The 24,934-nt window shown below is 39.5% G+C and overlaps 2 protein-coding genes and 1 long non-coding RNA gene across 8 annotated transcripts in view; 1 reads left to right on the top strand and 2 right to left on the bottom strand.

The window, feature by feature from the left end:
• Positions 1 to 794: 794 nt before the first annotated feature.
• Positions 795 to 11,278, bottom strand: LOC113022285 (uncharacterized). The gene is made up of 3 exons (XR_003272418.1): positions 11,072 to 11,278; positions 5,211 to 5,410; positions 795 to 2,452 (listed from the first exon to the last, which is right to left on the bottom strand). It is a non-coding gene; the product is annotated as an uncharacterized LOC113022285 (long non-coding RNA).
• A 680-nt stretch (positions 11,279 to 11,958) lies between these two features.
• On the top strand, positions 11,959 to 15,497 carry foxf1 (forkhead box F1). The gene is made up of 2 exons (XM_026169667.1): positions 11,959 to 13,262; positions 14,515 to 15,497. Exons 1-2 carry the CDS (start codon positions 12,284 to 12,286, stop codon positions 14,676 to 14,678), a joined length of 1,143 nt encoding a protein of 380 aa, XP_026025452.1. The 5' UTR covers positions 11,959 to 12,283; the 3' UTR covers positions 14,679 to 15,497.
• A 3,257-nt stretch (positions 15,498 to 18,754) lies between these two features.
• The window catches only part of mthfsd (methenyltetrahydrofolate synthetase domain containing), a 6,601-nt gene continuing 421 nt past the window's right edge, over positions 18,755 to 24,934 (bottom strand). Inside the window, exons 2-9 of one of the 6 annotated variants that reach the window (XM_026169653.1) lie at positions 24,922 to 24,934; positions 24,435 to 24,548; positions 24,271 to 24,384; positions 23,127 to 23,240; positions 22,918 to 23,008; positions 21,756 to 21,868; positions 21,379 to 21,504; positions 18,755 to 19,758 (exon numbers count right to left, since the gene is read on the bottom strand). The exon at positions 24,922 to 24,934 is cut by the window's right edge and continues 91 nt beyond it. In XM_026169653.1, the coding sequence (XP_026025438.1) occupies positions 19,006 to 19,758; positions 21,379 to 21,504; positions 21,756 to 21,868; positions 22,918 to 23,008; positions 23,127 to 23,240; positions 24,271 to 24,384; positions 24,435 to 24,548; positions 24,922 to 24,934 (1,438 nt within the window). In that variant the 3' untranslated portion in view covers positions 18,755 to 19,005. Of the gene's footprint in view, positions 19,759 to 21,378; positions 21,505 to 21,755; positions 21,869 to 22,917; positions 23,009 to 23,126; positions 23,241 to 23,487; positions 23,637 to 24,270; positions 24,385 to 24,434; positions 24,549 to 24,921 lie in introns of those variants that run through there. The other 5 variants (XM_026169612.1, XM_026169619.1, XM_026169628.1 and 2 more) reach the window with 5 other exon arrangements.

Genomic DNA, 24,934 nt, shown 5'->3' with positions numbered 1-24,934 from the left:
CTAAAACGAATTGCTTTTTAAAATCAAGGTATGGCCTCACTGATGTTTTAACTTATATGAAATTATGTTCTGCTTTGATTACTGCACACAGTCATTCAAGCAATTCATATCAAGTAAAAAGCAAGCGTATAGGACAAAGTTGACTGATGCAACATGGAACATCTGCCACTTGATTGATTCCTAAATCAAATTGCCCATAGAAACGACTCAAACTATGGCTTTTAAAGGAGCTTTTTCACCCTAATACATGGCCCATTAGCAAATGGCCATTCATCAAATTAACCCTACCTCGAGAGAGCTGCCAGCGTCTCAGAAAGTACAGTGCCACAGTGCTCTCTGTCTCCAGTCAGGACACACTCAGCAGCGCGTCCACTTTGCCATGACTGTGTTTACCTCAGGAATACACAAATGCAGCTCACTGCAGGCTCTATTAAGAAAACGAGACCAAACCTCTCCTGATCCACAGAACACAGACTGCTTCACCCTCTTGTGTTATTTACAGAATTTAGTCTCATTCCCTCGTAGTCATTTTGTAGATATTTTTTTTACTAATGCAGAATATTCTACGTTCTACATGCAGCATATGAAGCATGAATTATTTCTCTCCACATGTGATTATTCACAGTTTTTCTTATGAACATGAAGCAGTAAAGCTTGGCTCTAAATGTTCCTGAGAGCATACAAATGCAATAATCAGCACACTTAAAACACATAATAACACACACAACTATATTCTAAAAATTCACGAAAATAAACAGGTTTACCAAACCTTTAATTAGCATGAAGTTGTGTACTTTAGCTAGAATTAAGGAGCTTCAGGCCCAGCTGTGGTGAGCCTGATTACTTAATAATATGGTGATAAATGCAACTATCAATCAAAACCCCTGACAGGACTTACAATTCAGGAGAGATCGGCCAAAATAAGAGCTGCTGACTCTCTCATTGTGGCGGTGTGTACGGGGGTGTGTAAAAGGATACGCGGTGCAGTCAGCAATGAAGGTACTTGCACCAGTGCAATGACAGGAAGAAATAAAGTGTCACTTTTTATTTACAGAGCACAGCGGCAGTAACTACAGCTCTGTCTCGCAAACAACAGTTGTGCAATTTAAAAGCTAAAGTCACGCACAGTGGAGGACAACAATGACACTGTGGTTGAAACACTGGTGGAAGCCACAGTAAACACACCTTACAGTACACTGAACATAAAGGCTTCCTGAGCACAACACAACTGGTTTTGATGGCAATGATGAAGTAAGACCAGCGAACAGTGTTATGTTTGTCTTCCACCAGAAATTTACATTTCAGATTTCAATTGTTTTATGCATATCAGTAAAAATATGTCACCCAGAAACCCGGCTAACTTTGTACTTTTATGAAATATTTTCACACCCGTATATCGCTGTAGTCATTAGAAAGGACTCTTTTTTGCTTTCATGTAATCTGCTTTGCTTTTAAAAATAAAAGAAATCACATTTATACATCAAGTATTTTAATAATCTTATAATTTTTTGGGATATTGTCCAACCTGGAGACAATTAGGAGGGTGAGATCATTTGAAATATTCAAGTAAAATGTTAAAATATGCTGCAAAGTAATTAAGGGTTTTCAAATGTTTGCTGCTTTGTTTTTTCTTTTGAAAATCATCGACTGCAAAAACTCAATCGCATAAACTCCTGGTTCAAAACAATGCCAGGTGAAAGTGTAATAGCAGTTTTAGTTAGTTATTTAATACTCCTAAAAAAATATTTGTGAAAGATGAATAACACAGTTAAATGTGCAGTGATGAGTTTTAAAAACAGCTCTTCTTAAAAACAAAGTGAATGTGTGCGAGTGTAGGTTTTCGTTTAAACACAGTGAGGTGTGAGAATGATTAAAGTGCAATTAAATTAAACGTGGTCATCTCTAACAGAACACAAAAGTCCAACATATTAAGAACTCTGTAACATCTCGATGAGATGCATTCTGCTGAAATAATTATCTTACTTATTCTAACTGTTATGTTTCCTGAAATATGCCGTATCTCTCTCTCATACGCACACCTATCCCCAGTGGCTACTACTTGTTTTGGCCCTTTTCTTCCACAAAGGTCTACTGTGCTTTTCTGCAGGTTGAAAGTTTTCACAGCAGAGATGACACGAAGCAAATTCTGGCTCTGAGGTAAATCACTGCAGCACTCGGGACTGCAGCTATTCTCTCTCACCTCGCCACTTTTAGCAGACCGTGGCTGATTTCCTTCCTTGCGTGACTCCAGAGTGTAAACACACAGCCAGAGTGACTCATCACTATTTCTCACTTCCACGGTCTGATATAAACACATGAAAAGGGTCAGGGGTCATTTTGAGGTGGTGAGTGGGTGGGTGGAGGGCCAGTATGTCTCTCCATCAGACATCTTCCATTCTCCAAAGAATTCACAGCTTCCTGTGGCCAAAGCCGCATGCCTGCCCACTCTAGCCTAGAGGAAGGAGAAAGAGAAACACAGTTAGAAGTAGGGAGAGAGATGGACGGACAGTTTGGGTGATAGATTGCCTTCTCTGCCACGCTCCTCTTCAGCAAAATGGAAAGAATGCAGTGGGGATGAGGCTGTATCTCGTTCCCCCATGACAGGACCAGAAAAAAGAGTGATGGCTAGAGAAAGGATGGAGGGGCTAAATCTGGGTTTGAGTGTATCGCAGAAATGAACTACATTGTGTTTTATGTGCTGGTAAATTGACTTATAAGTCTTGAAAACATTGTTTATCTGCACCTGCCAGCTAGTCTTTTGAGCACATTGGCACTTTGTTAAAATGAGATGCCTAAGAAAGTCCTGATCAGCTCTTGAAGCCTGCAGGGTATTTAAGGTGGAAGGGAGGGATAGCCACTTCCTTTCAGGCCCCAATCTGAAGAAGGGCCAAATACAGTCTAACATAAATCACTTTAAACTCCGCAGCTTTCGCAGTACCATTGTTATAGAGCAGACCAGCGGAAAGAGGCCGGTAGCAGGTGGAAATAAAAAGCCCTTTGACAACCATAAGGTAAGATTCTTCCCAAGATCACCACAACATTTACACAAGCCAAAGAGAGCAATGTCTGGTTGCCAGCACCAGGCTGGACACATATACACACCAATATTTAGTCAGCGAGACTCTCGTATACACTGATACATGAATACATGTATCAGTGGCATAGGCAGCTGCAAGAAGCATGTAAAAACAACAATGATGCAGCCACTGACTGCACAGAAAAGCAGACACAGAGCCAGACGGATGGATGGATTCACACTCTTATTTTTCTCAAGTCCAAAGGAACATGTAAGTGGTGCGTTGAGCTTAAACAAACACTGTTAAAATAACATCTGTTGGCTTCGTTATAGTGGCTTTAAAATGTGGTTTGTTGCAGTTGAGTTTGGAGATGAAAGCATTATCAAATTCAGGAAGGGAAATGAACAAACAAACTGCTATTTTTTTCCTTTTCTTTCTTTTTTTTTTTTTTTTCTTGTGCAACAATATTTGTTCTGTTGTGTTTTTCTGTCACACAATTTGCACAGATTGCCACATAGGTCACACCCCCTTCATCTCAGAGCAATAACTTAGTCAAATCAAAACACACAGGCATCTGCCTTCACACACAGACACACACTTTATAGTGGTCTCCACTGAGGTTAAATTTCAAAAGATAAATAAATAGTTGGACTGCATTCATTTTTTACAGTTAAAAAACTCAGAGGCGATCATGGCCTTTTATTGTGAACAGATGTACCAAAATTTACCGAATCTGATGCCATTGCCCCTTGGAGACTTGGGCAGTGATTTGCAGTGTGCCGAGGACACTTGTTTGTTAATAACCTGGTCATTTTGAAATCATAGACACTTTCTTTTCAAGCACGCTTCCTCTCATTAAATGCAAAACTTCTGGTGGTGAGCCAATGAGGCTGTTAAAACCTCCCTGCTGTGTACACAGTTTTAAAAAATTACAAACTTCTCCATAGCACAGTGATCTACACATTTGCCCAACAAGAAAAAGATCCCTGCTTGACCTGGGAAGAGACACAAATCCCTTAGGAATTGCATCAGGAAAGCCTCCGCTGTATAAAACCTGCCAAATCAAACACGTGGAGCTACCCACTGTGGTGACCCCATCTGAATAAGGGAGGAGCTTCTTTATTTGATTTGGCTGTATGAAACATTACTGTTGTTTTGCATATTTTGTGAGCAGCTAAACTCAAAACATGAATGAAGGCGAACCTAAACAAATACAAAAATTCAACACAAAAAATGAATCTCTAAATAATTTCTAACAATTTAAAAAGGCTATTTAACAAATTAATTCACATTTTTCACAATAAATAAATAAATAATTCAGACAGATGCCACCAATTTACCCCCTTCTCTTATTGAGCTCTTGACTAGTCCTTCAGGGGTTACACTACATTGCACTTACAATATTTAAACTTCTTTCTTCATTCCAGCCTCTCCCTGTCCTCTCATTTATTTCCCTGGCACTGCCTACCGCACCAACCACACCTCTCCTAACGGGTGTACTCATCTCTACTCCTCTCTTCACTTGGGATCACAGCCTAAACCTGGCAGGGTCTCTGTCACATGATGCCCATGCGCGTGATGCTTCGCTGGGACCCCCCTCCACTCAGGAAATGCTCCCGGCCTTTTTCCCACCCTAGTGTTCCGCTGTGGAGAGCTGGGCATTACAACTGAATCCAGTTACCATCCCAAAGCATTCCTGACTGATTCCAACCACTGCCTGGCAATGGGTTCCCACAGACGACAAGGATATGCCCTCATTTCAAGAGCACTGGGTATCAAGTTGTGAACTACCAAAAGCTGTTTATGGCAGAACAGAGGAGTTTGAGCTCCACAATAGGCAATTACAGTGCCCACTCATCCCCCTCCCCTTCATTCAATTTGTGGTTTGTCTGTAGGTGGATTCGGTTATGTGCAGATTAAAAATAGTCAACCCATTCCAGACAAAAACTGTGAGGGACATGGAACACACATTGCACAAACGATATCTCCCATTGTGGTGTACTGTTTGGGAATTCTTAATTGCTTTTTCCGAAGCCGCTTGCCACAGGAAAATCCCCCTTCAGAGTAAAGAAAAAAAGAGTCGGTGGGCTGTGCGTAAACACCATACATATTATGTAAACACATACGTATAAACCCATGTCGCCCCATGTGCACCCATCAAACTGAAATCAAGGCAATATCAAAGAAGCTAACCTGCAGCAGAGCCAATTGTGGCCTGTGTGCGCCCTCCCTCTCTCTTTTGTGTTCTCCGCTGTGGTTTCTGCTTCAGCTCTCATTATTGATGTCTTTGCCTGCATTAGACAGACCATGATGGACCGGCCCTGGGAGGTGTGCAGGACTCCAGGGTGGGGCACCAAACAGGCTCGAACTCACTGTGTGGGATTGAGTCTTTTCTTTTTTTAAAAAATAGAGGGAGAGAGAGAAATAGTAAGGCCGTGATGCAGGAAAGCATCTAAAAAAATGTCATTTTTATGTTGAGCACAAAACGATGTGCAGCGACTTTTAAAAAATCCACCAGATAATGTCACACAAGAAACAAAAGATCATACTGCCTCAAGTACAATGCGTTTAATCAAGGCTTTGAATCAAATAGATACTTCTATCATGAATAAAAGCTAATTAACACACAAAGCAGCTTTGGATGAATCACACTGAGCCCTAAATTAACTTAAATGCAAAAAAACAGAACTATTGAGGAACACTCATGCATGATGACGACAAGTATGTCCTAGTTTAAATATTCTACGCATTTAAATAAAGCTTTACTAAAAGGAAAGTAAACAAATATGAAGACCACACACCATCACTCCCACTGAAGGAAACCGGAAACTTTGAGAAATATCACATGCTGTCATTCAATATTTTGCTAGTGTAACTGCTGCTTTAATCATCTCTTATTCACCAAAATAGCCAATCTTACTATTACTCTGACAAGCTTTGCAATGTATTGTTTTTGTAATTAAACTTTTGATTATAATGTTTTCAAGAAACCAAAATAAAATATTATTTAAAAAATAATGCATGAAAATCATTGAAAATTGACTATATTAAGGAACATTGTGAAATATTTTTATAAGAGAAATTGCGTTAATACAGAACTAAATATGAAAACAGCCACTGAGCCATTAAAAAAACGTACCATGAATGCTTTAACTTTGTAAATAAAATGTATATTGTGTGTCTATTGTATGCAATATACATTTTTAAATAATATTTTTCTCTTTCCTTTGAATTCTGCCCTTTTGACTTCCTTTTTAAACACACACACATCCAAAAAGTTACAAACTTACCGAAACACCAGTTTGCTGCTATATACAGGTATATAAAATTATGAAGCATTTTCCCTACAAGTGCTAACCACATTTGGAAAGTCAGGAATTTGTGAAAGCTCCGGACCTGCCAAATTCTCCCCACTGCTGTCCTTCATGTCAAATTATGTGGTACTGCTTATAATCACAAAATAAACCAGAAAGAATTTTACATATGCTTTCATGCTTGTTTTTTCATTGTCTGAAAGGAATGCTTCGACATGAGGATGTCGAAAGAAGACAATTTAAAAAAAATTTAAAAAACAGGGTCAAATTTGCTTTTACATGTGACAAACAACTGAATCTAGAAGAAAAAGAAAGAAAACAGGAGTGGGAGTGGGCTGTCTATAATTTGACAATATGGCACACCAGGGACAGTTGCGGGAAGGCGTGTGAAGTGTCGCTGAGCAGCCTGGGGTTCTCACAATAGCGTTTTTTTTAAACCAATGACTCATACTTTGGTATGATAACCTCTTTATCTGTTAACTGATAATGACAAAAAAAAAGAAAAAAATGCTCCTTTATCCAACATATAAATCTAAAATGAATTACCAGATGACCAAAAGCTTAAAGGACTCTAGTACTAATTTTACAGTTACAGTATAAGATATTCTAACGATGCCTGGGGTTAATTTAACTAAAACAAATTCATTCAGTTCATGGTTTCAATCTGAATTCATGCTGTACGGTATTATTATCTCTATGGAGGACTCCCAGCTGTCAGTTTAAGTCTAAGGATAAGGTCACTGACCTGACCAACCTACTCAATGTTTATTGTCTGCTGTTTCTCCGAGTTGATCTTTTTGTCTCTGCTCTCCCCCTTTAATGCTCCCCTCTCTGCGCTTCTAGTCCTGCAGGAATTTTTTTTTCTGCAGGGGACCTTCCATGACAATAGAAGGTTATTATTTTGCTAGAATGCCCTTAGATAAATCGTGTTGTGATGTGGCGCTACAGAAATAAAGCTGAATCGAAGGAATTGATAACAACACAGCTATTAGTGCGGGTGTGAGGCGGATGCAGGCAGGTGGCTGTATGTCTCTATGTGAGACGTGACACCAGAATGTAACCGATGGGAAACTTAAAACAACTAAGCAAGGCTGTGTTTCCACACTCTTCCACGAATTCCAATTAAAATGATTGCACTGTAAAATTTAATTTTCTGATTAAATAAATCCTCCCCTCCCTTTTTGGAGGGAAAGGTAACACAAATTAACTGAGATAAGATTTACTTACACATTTTTATATCCATCAGACTCCGATATCTTCAGCATGACGCACAGGCTGGAAACATTGATTTATCCTTTGATTTGTCAGTAGTGCTCATATAAGTAACTTCGGCTCAGTGTCATACTCTAGGGACCTACGGAAGCGCGATTGTGTGCATCCTTTTAATTTGAGCAAAATCAAACATTTCTATAAAAGTTGTGGACATCTCTGTCAGAATTGATGAGGTTAGAAAAAATATTGAAAACATGTCTTGATGAGCAGATTAGAGGTAACTACTTTTCTTTGTAGTACCGATATCTTATCTGGAAAATTAAATGATCATAAAGCCATTTCTGCAGCAGCTGATTACTGGAGACGGCAGTGCCCATCAAATACACTTCAAATCCACATAGTGGCCCAACGCGCGCAATCAGCGGTCTGCTAGCAATCCCGTCCCTTCTCGATCACATAAACACCACTTAAACGAAAATATACACGACCACCTACAGCGCAGGGAAAGTGATGAGGGGGTGCCCACTCCGACATTAGGACACACTGTTTTTAATTAAAGTGACAATGCTGAGTGAACTACAGGCGACACTGCAGAAGCAAAGAGCCAGAAACCCATCTTACACAGTTAAGAATACAAATTGTTTAAAAATGTTTAAAAAAAAACATCATAACCACATATATATGAATAACATTTCAATCGGATTACTTTTTTTATTTGGGTTATTAATGTTAGTCAATAAAGCATTAAATATTTATCAGAATTCTTATAAATGCGAGATAAACACTTTTATTTTCTACATTTTTCTCGAGCATTTGTGTGCAAAACTGAGAGCTCGGCACTATTTGTGCATTTAAAGAGTTGCTGACATTTCAGTTCTGTAGAACACGTAAAAATAAAATGGGTGTGAGAATAAAAAGTAAAGAGAAAAACCTATGTCGTTAAAAAATACGATAATTCAAACTCTGAACCAGATTCTCTTATTAACAGCCATTCATGTCTTTGTTAATTGATTTCAGCTCCCTGAGAGACTGAGGTTAGATCTTATTTTTTATGTGTTGATTCGAGCTCATAATAATTAAAAATGTGTTTTTCTTTCTCAGATTTGCAGTCAGTTTAGGTCAAACAAACGACATTAATGGAAACATTTATTCATGTGTTTTTTTTGTTCGGTTTTTTTGCTATCCATATCTTATTCCCGTTTTCAAGTACTGTTTATAAAATAAAAATGTATTAGAAATTTTTGCCTATAAACTTATTTCAAGTTCAAGTCGGTCGAATTTACAGCCAGTTGATCGATTACTTGTCATACACTCCTTGAAACAAGTCCCTGCGGCCTCTCTGTGACCCTCCTTTACCATTAAAGAGGTAAACGGTTTATTAGTTAAAGAAAGAAACATTTAACCAAGTTATTGCACCTAATATTTTGAGAGTCTCTCTCCACCTTAGGCCTAATCTCGCCGAGCTTGTATTTTGTTCAGAGTCCAAATCAAATTAAGATCATAGCTTCCGCTTCTTTTAAATCTGTGATCCGCCAGGTGTAGGCATAATGTAATACTCGTGACAAGGAAATTATTTCTAACTTTATAATGTCAAGTCTTTCTTAGATGATCACGGCACCTCATTTTATCATTTAATCACGTAATAACAGATATCAGTAAGTTTCTGTTTTTTTATTTTGTGCGCAGTGGCAAGACTGAGCTGAAGAACATGGCAATGCTGCTTAGACTGAATTGGAAAATAATTACATTTTATATACATACATAGTTTTTTTTCATTATTATTATTATCTATCATATGATCCTATGAAAAGTAGGCTCTCTTAAGTAAGAATGTGACAAACAAAAAATGTCTACGTACAGGTCAGCAGATTATTGTAACAACGCGATCAACCGAAAATCTGTTTCAGTAAATACTAGTGAAGCGACCCGGAAAGCCTGTCAGTACTGTGCGCTCTGCGGTGTACCTCCACCTAAGTGGACAAGCATTCCTGAGGATGCAGCGCTGTCAAATATTTCAAGATGCGACGTCACGGAAAAGTGCATGACTTCGTCTGCGACACAGCAAAGGGGAGGTTCTGACCTCGGATCTCCAGCCCCAGTGATGATGAACATAATATGCCACCTTTTAGGCAGTTTTGTGTGTGTGTGTGTGTGTGTGTGTGTGTGTGTGTGTGTGTGTGTGTGTGTGTGTGTGTGTGTGTGTGTGTGTGTGTGTGTGTGTGTGTTTGCATACCTGTCCATAGGAGGGGGCAAAAAGATTTTCAAAACTCGCTGTTTCCATTACATACAAAAAAGGACATTTCTTGTACTTGTACTGTATAATATTCCTGTATTCTTGTACTGCTTGTACTATGTGATATTCTGAGGGTGAATAATACCTTTAATCGATTTCTCCATTATGAAAATATATAACTTTGCACCGTGTGAATACGCAGCAGAGGCCATCAAACAGATAATTTCTTCTTAAACACAAGAGACATATCCCCTCAGCTATATAAATGCTTTTGTATATATAGATATATTTGCAAATAACCTGACTCTGAAGAGCGTGAGACAAAGAATGGTATGAAGTCATCAGCGGTAATTAAATGCAGTGGGCAGAAAGAGGACGGGAGCGCGCCTGCCCCTGGTGCGCGCTGGGTGGTCTGCTATGCTGATAAATGTGTGGCCCTCACTTCAGGCGATTGGCCGAACAGGCACTGGTTAAAACAATACTTACATTCACTTATCCGTGGTTCTAAATCTCCTCTGCAACAGTAAAATCTAACCTTGGCACAGCTATCACCTTTGGGCTGACAATGATTTTTTGTTTTTTTACAGAGAATTGTTTTCTCGATTTCCCTTTGGGCAAACTACTTGGAACAAAAGAAAACCGCCCGCTTATGTTTTGGCACTGGGGAATTTAATCAGTAGGAACATTAATAAACCGCGCGATATTTTACTTATACACTGAGTTTGATTAAAATGTGTCACCTCAAACGGAACTCCTTGAAAAGATTACAGGATTTTTGCGCACAATGGAGTCGTCAAACACTGGTTTTACGCACGAACCAAAATACATATATTCTCCTCGTATTTATGTCCACGGTGCCAAAATCAACAGTCACGAACCCCTAAAAAACAATAACGCCGACAGCGAGCAGAAACACGCGCTCATCTAACTGAATTCAAAAGGTTGCAGGCTGCAGCTATCGAGATCTCCAGGGAACAATAACCAACCTACTGTCAACAGTTTCAGGCTATACTCCTCGACTTCCAGTAGCTCTCGCTCGCAATTTTGTGAGAGAGCAATAAAGCGATCTTAAAGTTGGTTTTTCAGTGTTGGAAAAAAAGAAAACAACCATTTTCCAAGTAAACTGTCACTTAGTGCAAGAAGGCAGAGCTTGATCCAAATTTGAACTCAACTTTTCTAATTGTCCTATATTATGTAACATAGTGCAAATCGAACACTCTATGTCTCCTGCTGTGGGGATTAAAGAGCTGCATCACTAGTAATCCTGTGAAATGAAAGCCTTAAATCCACCTTACTTCAATTCCACGATCATTCGATGGAGAAGTGCCTGCAGAAGTCGATCTCAAGTCCCAGTCCGAGTTTCTGTGTTCAGAGTTCGGAGGAGCTTCCACCTCACTCCTCTTGCGTCCCCGCGTAAATATTATGACTACATTACACAAACAATATTCATGTGTTAAAACGTCCAGCATCGACTCTCCGAACAGGCAAGCATATCGCATCAGATTGAGTATTAGCTGATCTAACTGGGCTTTTGCTTGATTTTTTATTTAAAGAAGGCCAGGGAAAATGTTTACATTTTGCTGTATAAACATCCTGCCCATGTTCCTGTCTATCTTTTACAGAAATCAAGAGGGTGGTTTTGAATATGAGGGGCATGTTCTCTGGTAAATGTTTTCCATATACTAAAAATGTGATATAAAGTAGCTTTCTTTAAATCGTTTTAATTACAAAGGAGACATAACAAGGCTGCAGTCGTGTGGCTCTTGGGTTATGTGGCCTGCAATGGCGGGATACTGCTTGCAGGTTTAACAACAGATATGAGTTGTATAAATAGTGTTAAAATGATCATAACCCTAAAAAGAACATCGTATTAGAGAACAAGCAAAGCCAAAATCTGTATCCGAATGCTGAATCTAATGCATTCACTTAGTATAAGCTTATGCAAATCATTAACGGGCATTTGAATTTATTTGTGCTCTGAGGGATGTGTTAGCGTATGGGTCCTTGAAATTAAATGTTATATGTGAGATATATTCTCTATTTCTGTGTAAGGACGGAGGAAAAAGAAAGATTTCACTGAAAAGTGAACGCACACAGATGTGCAAGCTTACAGCCCACCACTTGAGTAGGAGGGCAATCGGGGAACTGGGCGGGTCCCAACATTAGGATGACCAAGACATACAGCTTCCAATGCGCCGATGGCAACAGATAAGTAAAAAGTGAGCTCCTCGGACGCACGACAACACACCAACTGAAGTGGAAAGCGGCTCCTGTTCTTCTCTTTATCCCATTTCGGGCACTGCGTACAAGGCGGTCCGGCTTCAGACTGCTGCAGGACTGAATCAAAAGCAACAGCTAAGAAGATAATCGCGCCTTCGCCTCTATCGCCACTATCATTATTCGATTTTTTTTCTTTATGACACAAATTTAGTACCTAACTTACTATTTTTTATAGGTGGAAAAGCAATTCTGTTTTTGTTTTCCGTCTCGAAGATTAAATTTAACTAATGACGGCAGAGGTTCAGCAGCCCCCAGCACAGACTCCTGCCCAGAGCAGCCCGATGTCTGCTCCGGAGAAGCCACACGGACAAACGGTGGTGATGGAAACTGCCTCCTCCACTACGAAAACCAAAAAGACAAACGCAGGGATCCGACGACCAGAGAAACCACCTTATTCCTACATAGCTTTAATAGTTATGGCTATTCAGAGCTCTCCAACAAAACGCCTGACCCTCAGTGAAATATATCAGTTTCTACAGAGCCGCTTCCCGTTTTTTCGGGGCTCGTACCAAGGATGGAAGAACTCCGTGCGTCACAACTTGTCCCTGAACGAGTGCTTCATTAAGTTGCCCAAAGGCCTCGGTCGACCGGGGAAAGGACACTACTGGACTATTGACCCGGCTAGTGAGTTTATGTTCGAGGAAGGCTCCTTCAGAAGGAGACCCAGGGGTTTTAGGCGCAAGTGCCAGGCGCTGAAGCCCATGTACAGCATGATGAACGGCCTGGGATTCAACCACATCCCCGAGTCTTACAACTTCCAAGGGAGCGGCGGGGGCCTATCCTGTCCGCCCAACAGTTTGTCTCTGGACAGTGGGATTGGGATGATGAATGGACACTTGGCAGGTAACATGGAAGGGATGGGTCTGTCCGGACACTCCATGTCACACTTGTCGACCAACAGTGGACATTCCTACATGGGAAGTTGTACAGGATCCACTGGGAGTGATTATCCCCACCACGACAATTCCGCCTCCCCTCTGCTCACCAGCGGAGGAGTCATGGAGCCTCATCCCGTATACTCGAGTTCAGCCTCTGCGTGGGCTCCAGCCCCTTCGGCCTCATTGAATAACGGGGCTTCCTACATCAAGCAGCAGCCTCTGTCCCCCTGTAATCCAGGAGCGAACCCACTGCAGCCAAGTTTGCCCACACATTCACTAGACCAACCATACCTGCACCAGAATGGCCACAGCACCACAGATTTACAAGGTAAGTTTATATATGTGTGTGTGTGTGTGTATATATATATATATATATATTTAATTTTCTAATTTAAAAAAAAAGCGCAAAAGGTTCAGAGAAGCCGGGCCTGATGATATAAAGAACATTTGCGAGCTATGACAAAGATAAAGGAAACGAAAGATTTTATTCAAATTAAGACGCTTTGGTTATTAGAGGATAGAGACAGAGATGATATACTGTCCACATATGTCTGTGGTTTACAGAATTTTATTTCACATATCATGCGCCAAACTTGGGCCTAGTGGAAATGTTGAGTAATTCTGAAGAGCATCACACTGAAATGCGCCGGATTTATTCTGCAGTCAGTAAACATAAGGCTTATCTGTGCTGTGCATAATTGAGGGATTGGAATTAAGGCTATTAAGGAAATGATACAACACAACTTAACCACTTTTTTCGTAAATAAAGTTCCAGTATTTTGTGAATCATTAAACATAATAAATCAGGTTTATTAAAATAAAACCCAGACAGAAGACCAGAGGGGTTCAAACCTCCTGAACGTGTGGTATTAAAAAATAATAAATCAAGAGATGGTTGAAAGAGTCTACCGGGAGAGTTTAGAGTCACGCCAATCTGTGGACAAAAAAACAAAAAAAACAAGCGCGGTTAGGTCCAGCCTGCCTTGCCTCGAGGCTCTCGGTCCTCCGGGACTGGCGTGCAAAGGGGCCACTGTCAATTAGCCCTGCAAGCCCGCCTCCCCTTTTGACAATCTTTATCGGGTTTACTAAATGGACTCTGGCCCTAAGAGGAATGCATGCATTTCAGTTAGTATAATAGAGTGAAGCTCAATTTACAAATATAAACTTCTTTCTTACACAGAATATAAAGTGCCTACACATACAGCAATCTTTTTGCGGTAAAATATGGTAGATATAGAGCATATTATTATTATTATTATTATTATTATTATTATTATTATTATTATTATTATCACCACATATAACAGTTTTATTATTAGGGTTTCCAGAACGCATAGCGAAGGTCTGTAGAACTGGATAATTCTAGTATCAGCAAGATTACCAATCAAATCGTGTTGCAAATAACTTGTAAGCATTTAAATAACTTTTTATTTCAGAACTATAAACAACATTTTTCTTAACTGGGGGAACATAAGGTAACATAGGTTACTAGCCTTCAAGTACATTACATTTAAAAGTGACCCTTTAAAATTATTATTATTAGTAGCATTTCCATTCATGTTTTAAATGCTTTTTTGCAGGTATTCCTCGGTACCATTCCCAGTCTCCCAGCATGTGTGACCGAAAGGAGTTCGTCTTCTCGTTCAACGCCATGACTTCCTCAGCCATGCACTCACCGAGCAGCGGCTCCTACTATCACCACCAACAGGTCTCCTACCAGGACATTAAGCCCTGCGTGATGTGATGTCCTCCGTGGACAGTCTAGAGACTAGAAGATGGTGTCACAGACTTGAGCCATGAAGCAAAACGGACTGAAATGAACAACGAATGAGTAAACTACCACTGAGAGGCATGCCCCAGTCCTGGAGAGTGCTCACTGCTTCAAGTAGATTGGACTACTTCTCTGTGCTGTTACACACAGCGACAGAGACACGGAGACAGGCCAATTAGAAAGCAACCACATAATAATATATAATAATAATTAAAACAAACTCTTTTATGCCATCTTCATCAACATCGACCAGCGGGGTAAAGCGTGGGCGTAAGACACCCTGCTGTTGTTTGGTACTTAGTCCTGCAGAGCGGATGACTACCACTTCACACTTTTGTTCTTGTGTATTCATCTTGTTAAAGTAGGTCAATGTTTAAAAAAAAGAAAAAAAAAAAAGAAAAAAAATGCACACATTTCCCCGTCTCATGTTTTTACCTTTTTTTTTCCTTTCATTTTTTTGGACTTGCATACAAATGTTAGATTCTGAGATGAACAATTATGGACGTTACATAGCCTGTATAATGTAAGTCCATATACTGTATACTGTGTAAAAACAATGACGGCACTTTTTGAATAACCTATAAGCGCAACTTTCTTTTTATTTATTCTGTAGGCCTATATTTTAATTTCAGGCGAACTGGCCAAGGAGTTATATGCTTTATTGGCAATATTTGTCAGAACGCTTATTATTTGTTTTAAAATGAAAAATTGAGGATATATTGTAAACACTGTTATGTCTTTTGTGTCAGCTATATGTAGACCATTACTTTCAGCATTGTATACATTGGTAGAAGAAGGGGGGGGGGGGGGGGGGGAGTCTAGCAAAGGGTCCACCAGCGAGGGTTTGTCTTTAGATTATATTACAACAAAGCATTAAGAAATAAAATATCTTTTCGGCTCTTTAAGCCGGCAATTCCACCAAACGACATCCATTTCGATTTTATCGCACACAGACAATTTTCGGGGGCGATGGTCCTGCAAGCAAACATGCCTTGTAAACAGATGCAAAGACAGTGATCCTTATTGCATAATTAACCCCAAATTAGCTTATTTAAAGATGGGAAGCTTTTTTTGTGTGTGTGTGTCCAATTCTTCAGCAGCCTTCTCGTGTAAATGTATATTATTGCAATTCTTTAATGTAAAGCGATGGTTCGTTTATTTGGGGTTTAAAGCACAACCGGTACCCTCGGTACTACAGACAGTTGTCACTGTGGTGCAGTTAGGTCTTCTATTTCAAGCAATTACTGCAGCAGTCTGTTGTTTTCACCTACAGTTGACGTCCAACTTTGAAAATTAGAATTATTAGAAGAAACTAAACTTTTCCCAATCCATTGGTCGACTGGTGAACATTAACAGTCAAGGGTTTGAAAGGTTAATCGTAACATGTCTTCGATCTGTTGAGAGTCTGCAGTAGTTAAGGCGTAACAAATCCGAGGCAGAGATCTCACACGCGTCTGGTTACAGGGTGAAAACCTGCAGCAGTCCCGTTGCTTTGGCAGTGAGGCAGTTGTTTTCCTCAGACGCATTTGTCCAAAGAACATTTCTTGCCATGGTGGAAATACAATAAATTGCGCTGATCTAATTTAAGGAGCATAACTTTGTAATAATTAGTTTTGGAGTGTTCCGCAAAATGCGTAATTGTACAACAGAAAATGAAAAAGAAAAAAAAGTAGGGCCGATTTTTCATAAAGAAGAACATCTTTATTTCTCATCTAAAATGAGTTGTTTTTGTTACATAAAATAGATATACCACTCATGATACTGCAAAGACAAAAATAATAAGCAGTTAAAAGTACTCATAAATAATACGCATAACGTGTATTGTACTGTGTAAAATCCTGGTTATCTTATCTCAGAGTCAAAATATTTTAATTTTACAGATGCAAATTATTATAAGGGACACGTTTTTTTTTTCTTTATCAGATTTCTGATCCATTAATTATAACTGTTGTTTTTCGACATTCACAAACACGCATGTCTGTGCGGCTTAAAACCAATTTGGCAATTTTTTCATCTGAATGACCGCAAATCATTAAAAAAAAAATTAAAAAAAATCCGGACGTCGTTTCTTATTTTAAATTTCTTCAAGTTTCAAGCAACATTTATGGCGTTTAAAAAGTTGTTCCTAATGTAAGAGTATGGTGGGTACAATCTATTAAGTGCATCAACACAGTCAGTGTAGATTAATCCGATGCTCATGCTTGTGATTTAGATTAAGTAAACCAACTGCGGTTTGAGGCCTTTTGTTATCTTCTTTAATCTTGACGGTTAAGTCATGTTTGCTGATGTTTGTGTGTACAACTACATCTTTACAAGGGGATGTAACATGCTCCACAGTGATACGCTTTGCAATCTCACCACATGACCACTGACTGAACCCCAGTAAAACGAGCATGCCATTGAGCACAGGGGTAAGCAGGCTTAACAGCAGTGGAACAGAGCATTAACAAACTGATGACATTTGCCAAGGTTCAGTGCTCTGGAGGGCTGAGGGAGAAAGATGGCGTTCCACAGCTGTTCCCTGGCCAGGGCTGGATGACAGCTCCATAAAAAGCCAGAGGCCTGGTACTGTGCAGACAGACACACTGCTTGTGTCCCAATCCTGCCAAGACTTTAGTGCAAACAGGACATCTATGGGTTAATTTCTTAGGTAATGGCAGTGCAGCTACAGAGACAGGTGTAAACAGAAGAAAAAAAAAATAGAGTCATTGGGCAGGTTATCTAGCACTTGGGTTTACAGAAGTTTGAAGGTAATGTTAACAGACACATTTTCCAAACAGAGAATAAGAAAAATGTCACTCTGCAAAAATGAATTAATCTTTTAAAGTTTTCTTTAAGCTTAAAACTATTTCAAGTTTACAAGCTGGCATTTTATATGTTACAACTGGGTGAAACACATCAAGTTTTATGAAAATCCAATAACGGGCCTGAAATATCATATTTAACCACTAACAACATAGTTCTGCCTCTTCACGAGAACGATGGTTTGAGGTGGTGGGGAACTTCAGAGTCGGATCTCCAAATTCTGCAAAACCTTGTGAACATTTATAATCCATCAATTTTCTTTTTTGTTTGTTTTTCATAAAAAGACACTCAGTGTTAACGGGTACAGTCAAACGCTTTAGTGAAGAAATAAGTAAAGTCATGTGGAGCAAATTTATCTAATATTGAGGGCAGCATCACTCTCTCACTGGCCCAACCACACCAAATACAATGAATAAATTTGTATTTAGTCACTATAATGGTGCAAATATAACTGTAAAAATGAACGCTAGCTAAAAAACAAAACAAAAACAAAGAAAACAGAACAGCAGCAATAGAGGCCTTTAGCTCTTCCCCTGTTTATCGTTGTAATCTGCCTGTTTTAGATTTTCATGGTTAAAAAAAAAGAGAAAAAAGAAAATCATACAGTAGTAGAGACTATCCAATAATCCCGTGTTATGTACAAGAATCAATCAAGCCAAGAAAATCACAACTAAGTCACGGTTATTTGTAAACTCTTTACATTTCTGTAGTCTCATTAAAGTTCATTAAACTTTAAACACTTGGAGTCTGTTCACAAGTTCTGTAAATCTGGATGAACTTGGACAATGAAAAAGACAAAAATGGTCAAAGGTAGAAGCCTGCGTGGCTAGACTTTTGTTAGATGATGAAATGTTATATTTTACTCCCAGTTTTGTGACTCAAATGATCAAATGTTGTGACTTGCCACACGCAGGTGCCATTTTGAACAAAACGAACCCATTTTTAAACAAGTAGGATGCAGACAAACAGGTCTGGCAACATCATGGATGTGATAATACTGACAGCTAGTTTTGAGAAGGAGAAAAAAAAAAAAAAAAAAAAAAAAAAAAAGCACTAGCCTTTTTTATTATTATTTTTTTTAAATTATTGTATGGTAGCAAAAGCACTGCATGCAGTTTGTAGACTGAAAGAGAAAATGAGTGTTGTGTTTCTAAGAATATCTGATAAAGGCACTTTGAAGAGAAAACGATTGGGACAAATTTAAAGAAAGAAAGCTCCTGTAGCCCACTTAACAGAGCATATAGCAAAATCTTAGTCGTTATAGAATTTGTCTGGATTCAAATCAGCACAAGGTTCACTACTCTCATAGTTTCAGGTGTTGTTAATATTTAGTCATGCCTGCTAGGTTCAAATGTGTTCTCTTCTAATAAATCACATTTTTGTTCATATTTTTTTTAAAGCAAAAAAAAAACCAATCAACTCCTTTTATGGTGTTTGCAGTTGTCCAAAACTGTAAACAACTTAAGCATTACATTAGGTATATTTCTTACTGCTTTTACTGCTCAGTTTTTTCTGTGGCATCACTCTTAGCATCTGGTGCTGATACTTCAGACTTCGGAGCCGCTGCTGGTTTTGGTCTTCTACTGGATTGTCCAGATTTCCTGCCTCCTCGCTGGCTCTTGGCCAGTTCAGCCTGCAGACTGTGACCATTGAGAGCGAGCCCCTGCAGAGCCTCCAGGGCCTGATCTGCAGAGTGGGGGTCACTGTAATCCAGGAAGGCCCTGTGCTGAGCTCCCTGCCAGGTGAGTCTCAGTGGAGTGGCCTCCCTCTCTCGGAGGGCGGTTTTCAGCTCACTAACACGCAGCCCAGCAGGGATTCCTCCCAGATAAACTGTTGTCACACTCAGATGGAGCTTACGCTGAGATTTGACTTCATTTCCACCCTCTTCTGGGACCTGCTCCTTTGTGTTCCCTCTACTTTTTCCCTTTATTGTCTTGCCAATTTCTTGCTCGTTACCTGCCTTGCCGTCTCCTCTGCTTTCTTTATTCATTCTAGTCAGATGCTGTCTGGCTTTTGGTTCTCCCGCTATTCTTTTTTCCAGTCTAGAGTCCTGGCTGGATTCTCCCTCAGCATCCTGCTGTGTGTTTGGCCTCAGCCTCCGTCTGGTTTGCCTTTTGGGTTGACTGGCGTGCAGACCAGCTTCTGCCGCAACAGGCGCTGCCCCCAGTGTTACATCCTTTCCAGCTTGTTCTTCAAGAGCACGCAGCTTCTTCAGGATGGGGATCTTTTGCAGCTTTTCTGTGTCCAGCTGAAGACAAAACTGGACAGACTCAGTAATGCTGAAACGAAAAAAAATGTGTCTCACACAGCATACAAACAGACCTGCTCAGGGCCGATGCAATGCACCTATTCATAATAAAGAGAAAGCTGATAGCTCCTCACAGCCCATGCTTAAAAACCATCTTAATACCAGCAGGATATTTCACTTCCCAAGCAGTTAAAAATAAAGACTGCTATCTTGATTTGTTGGGTCTTCAAGTGTCTTGGCAGACTTTGATGCTGACCAGTCCTGTAAAGGATATACGGACCTATTGTTTTTACACTGGCCTGTTTGACCCGTCATTCCCCTGCCCCTGCAGAGCCAAGGTGGCTGGGCAGAGAAGCCTTTGATGATCAGACGCGGCCTTCCTGTCTATGAGGTCACTGGGTCCTGTTTACTTATATGCATGTTGTAAGGAACCCAGAGGTTACACACAAACTTACCACATAAGAAAAATAACCTTTACCTATGTCTAATTAAAGATAAATTATCAAGAGGAAAAACACATTTCATCTTTGTGCCACTGTCAGTAAATCAGAAGCTGTTTATGGTCCAGGCTGATTTAAATACAGACGATGATGTGAAATGAGTGGTAAATAAGACTGATAAAGCACTATAAATATATCAGTAAAATTCCCAAGATAAAACAAACTAATTAACTGTGTTTGTTTTTTAAAGTAAACAATTTTACATAAGTGTGCACTGTACACACCATCCATAAAAACTAAAACTATTTTTTTTTTATTTCTTAGAAATAAAAAAGAAAATAACTGGAATTTTTTTTTTTTGGCAAAATGGCATTATTACAGTAAGTGCACTCAGAAGAATAAACAATGCTGGATAGACCGTCCTCCAGTGAGCTGTAGGTTTTCTATGTGTCCACTAGAGGGCAGTGTTACTAAGGAAACGCAACATTTTTGTCATGTAACCAAAGCAGCGCATTTTCCTATAAACTCTATGTTAATATTTGATCCCATGAAGTAATTATAAAGACTCATGTGTGCTAGTGTCATATCTCGTCTTGTCCTAAATTGTAGAAGAGATTAGTACAAGCTAATGTATACTTTCTGAACACAAAAACTTCAGTTGTTTTTTTTTTTTTTCCTTTTTTAAATTTAGTGTTGGGCATTTATTCTCCCTCTAAATGCCGGTTTCATTATGTTGAATGACAACAGGGGTGGAGACCTGATCAAACATTCATGAAAAACATACTTTCAGAGCAAGTCATCTTACTGGAACATCCATATTATCAGATTATTGACTGAAAAACATTTTTAAAAGGTGCAGGATTTTTCCAATAACATTATTTTTCAGTAATGGAAATCCACATACTAAGAGCGAAGCATTAATCACAGATGTTAAGTCTTTCATAGATAAAGGCATTAACGTCATAATTTTTCCAGTGTTCAAATCAGTTACTTTCAGCTATGCTTTACTGAACGCTTTTTTGTATGCCCCTCTTCTAGATAAATCCATCACAGAGATTTGAGGGGAGACACGAGGAATGACATGTATCAGGTCAGGCCAGCCTTGACCTCTCAAAATCAAGTTGACTATGAAATAACTACTATGCTTTACACAAAGCAAAAACAAGCACACTCAGGTTACCTTATTCCAGATGATTCCACATGGCTTAGGCAACTGGCAATCTGTTTTAATAACTCTGGTCGGTGTGAGGATGTAGTCTACAGTCAGGTCATGACTTCCCATTAGATCTTCTGGAATGTCCATCACCTGAAAGCACAGTTATTCCTCAAGTATTCAAATTACTAATGCTGAAACAACAAGTGGGAGGAAAAAAACTCTAAATTATGTCTGTTCATGTCAGTTCGAGCTGCACATCTTTATTTAAAACTGTATTATTCCTCATTTTAATACCAACGTGTTCTTTAGCTTTGTAAAAAGGGACAAGCTGCTTATTGCAAAACAAGATCCATAAAACATTTGAACTGCTCAGTGAGATCAAACTGAATGCGCAAACCAACCTGGCAGTCATGGACAACAGTAACCACCACAGTAGACTCATTCACGGCACCCATTGAAGCCATCATTCCATACTCCAAGTCAGCAAAGCCTTCTCCTTTTCCAATCCGAAAGCCTACAGCGGAAGGCAGAGAGGGAAACTTAATTTAAAAATGTATACTGTGCAGTTTACGAAATCCTTTTGGAGATTTGTAAACTCCTTTATACTGCCTTACAGTAAAACATGTGTTTCGCTGCAGTACTGCATGAGTTATCTTGGGCATTTTAGAAATGAGGATCACCATGGAGTGCGGTTAGCAGACAATTTACATGGCGGGAAGAACACAGGAGAAGCCACAATAAGCAGAAGGGATCTGATTACGTGCATCTGCCTCAATCTTATTTCTGCTCTTTTTCCTCTATGCTGGCAGAGTGTGCAGAAGTGCCTCAATAGGCTTAGACACGTGCAGCAATCACGATACCTTTGTTCCATTCTGCTTTCAGTCAGCACAGCCTCTCATCATTTTCCACTGTGTAGTAAACAAGCCTTGCATAAAACAATTTATAATCACCCAAGTAGTGATTTAGGAGAATCGCTATATAATAACAGACTATGTTGTTCATTACTCAGCTAATAATTGTAAATTCATGCTTGAAAAAGCAGGTTTTGCAGCACATGCTGCCTTTTCCACCTTTAGAGGTTCAAGGAGACCTATTGAGCTCATTTGCAGCATAGTTTTCCTCTTGGACTGCAGCACAGTTGACTAAACTAACCTTGCTGCAGTCTCTCCGTTCATAATCTCTGTGACACCATTTTCACTCGTCTCCTTTAAGCCACCTTTCAGCTGGCTTATATATACCCTAAACTCATTGGCTGAAACTTTGGCCATGTTTAATATAAGTATCCAACAGTGTTACTATTGTATATATGAAAATAAAGAAAAAAATTGTTTCACTTTGAACTGAAAAAATATTGTCTATTCTGCAATAATAGACAGTAAATTGCACACGTGGTTCTAACTACTATTTAAGGAGTACTGCATTTTCTTTAGATTTTATATATTTTAGTGCATGTATGGTAAACTTGGTCTTGAATTCACTGCTCTGTTGCTCTCCCACAATCATAAATCATTTAGGTTACCAATATGAAACTGAAATAGTATCGTGACATGGTGTATAAGTCACCTTTCTCCGACACCGCCACAGAACCAACCACCATCAGGTCAATTTTAATTTTTGCATCCAGGCCAACAGGTACACTGAAGTCTTTCACACCCTGGAGATGGTTTGAAGGTTTCAGAAGAAAGAAGAAAGAAAATCTAATTATCATTATTGGGAATTTAAAGAGGAATGACAATGCTGACAAATAAGAGCAAACATTAGTACATTTATACCTGAGAGGAAGAACATATGCGTAGTTGTTCTTTACTAGCCCCTTCAGGTGGAGTAATCCTATTGAAAAGGCCTGTACGAAGACGAGGAGTTGGGACCAACAAAGTTTTCCGTGCCTGCAAAAATGATTTCAGTAAAATGTTAAAAATAAATAAATAAATAAAAATAAATTAAATTAAATTAAAAAAAAGATCCTGAGTTATTTAATAGGACTAGAAATTAAAACTGAGCTGAATAAAATCAGTGGAGTGATGGCAAAATTACAAAAAACAAAAACATTTAAATTTAACTGATGCAAAACACTGATGTTGCTGAAATGTGACTTTACAAAGAACCTACAGGATATTATACAATAACTTAAACAATCTTATGTAGCAAATTCTTGACCACAGGTGCAAACTCCAGTTCTTGAGGGCCGGTGTCCTGAAACTTTTCCATGTGTCCCTGCTGCAGCACACCCGAATAACATAAGTAGGTCATTAGCAAGACTCCATAGAACAGGGGTGTCAAACTCCAGGTCTCGAGGGCCGGTGTTCTGCAGGTTTTAGATCTCAACCTGGGTCAACACACCTGAATCAAATGATTAGTTCATTACCAGGCCTCTGGAGAACCTGAGGACATGTTGAGGAGCTCATTTAGCCATTTAAATCACCTGTGTTGGATCAAGGACGCATCTAAAACACCCAGGACATCGGCCCTCGAGGCCTGGAGTTCGACACCCCTGCCATAGAACTTGACTGCATGCTGAGGTGGCAATTCAGCCATTTGATTCATGTTACAGCAGCTCATGAGTGAATGAACATGGTGCAATAAAAGTACTTTTAGAAGTAAATTTTTCCAAACACTTTACTTCAATTTACTTGAGCAGGTTCAGGGGTTGCCACCTCAGCATGCAGTTAAGTACTATAGAGTGTTGCTAATGACCTAGTTAAGTTATTCAGGTGTGCTACAGCAGGAACACATTTAAAAGTTTCAGGACACCAGCCCTCGAGGACTGGAGTTTGACACCCCTGTTCTAGACAGTAATAAAACAGTCTAAAATTTCTCATTTAAAATTCTGCTTGCATTTAAAAATTCAAAAGAAAATCATGTAATCCAGCCTGAGGCACTCTGGTTCTTGGTTTTTTTCCAACACTGCAGTGCTACCTGCAGCACTGCCAGCCGAGCACCCTCCAGAGGTTTGTCAGGATCCACCTTCACCTCAGATGTGTGGATGAACGCCTGCAGCTCCAACACCTTGGCGCAGGCCGCAAAAGCACCCTACAGCAGAAAGGAAGGCATCTGATCATAGGTTCCTCGAGTCAACTTACTTCCAAGGTGATAAAGCGTGCCTGCTGCTGGGGTCTGTCTGGGTTAACTTTGACTGTCTGGCTGGACTTGAACTCCTGCAGGCCTGCAAGGCTGTAACATGCCTTACCTGCACCCTGGTCAATAGGTGCACAGGAAAAGACATGTATGCATGCACAGAGACAAGACAGCCATTAGTGATTCAAAATTTAAGAACATCAGTCAGAAGCTGTGCTGGTACCCTGAGTGTAGCAAGAATTTCACCCCTACAGCCCTTATTATTTTCTTCAGTTATTTATTTACTTACTTACAGTACTTTACATATAACCCAGACAGTCACAGGCTCAGATTTTTCCTCTTCTTTCTTTTTTCAAGTATATATATATATATTTTTTAATTCGAGAAGGAGGGAGGAAAAAACTGGAGACTAGTGGCAGAGGTTGACCTGCCAGTGCATTGATTTGAATGAGAACTGCGCTGCAGCTCTTCAGCTAAACTGCTTTAACCTGCCTTGAAATTTGGG

The sequence above is a fragment of the Astatotilapia calliptera genome, chromosome 1 (genome assembly GCF_900246225.1).
Source record: "Astatotilapia calliptera chromosome 1, fAstCal1.2, whole genome shotgun sequence".
NCBI lineage: Eukaryota > Metazoa > Chordata > Actinopteri > Cichliformes > Cichlidae > Astatotilapia > Astatotilapia calliptera.
This window is presented reverse-complemented; position numbering and strand designations above follow the sequence as displayed.

What these genes read in the sequence shown, in the direction of transcription:
- foxf1 (XM_026169667.1), top strand. Translation starts at nt 12,284, where the DNA reads ATGACGGCAGAGGTTCAGCAGCCCCCAGCACAGACTCCTGCCCAGAGC. An exon ending in CAGCACCACAGATTTACAAG is followed by an intron (nt 13,263 to 14,514) that starts GTAAGTTTATAT and finishes GCTTTTTTGCAG; the next exon opens with GTATTCCTCGGTACCATTCC.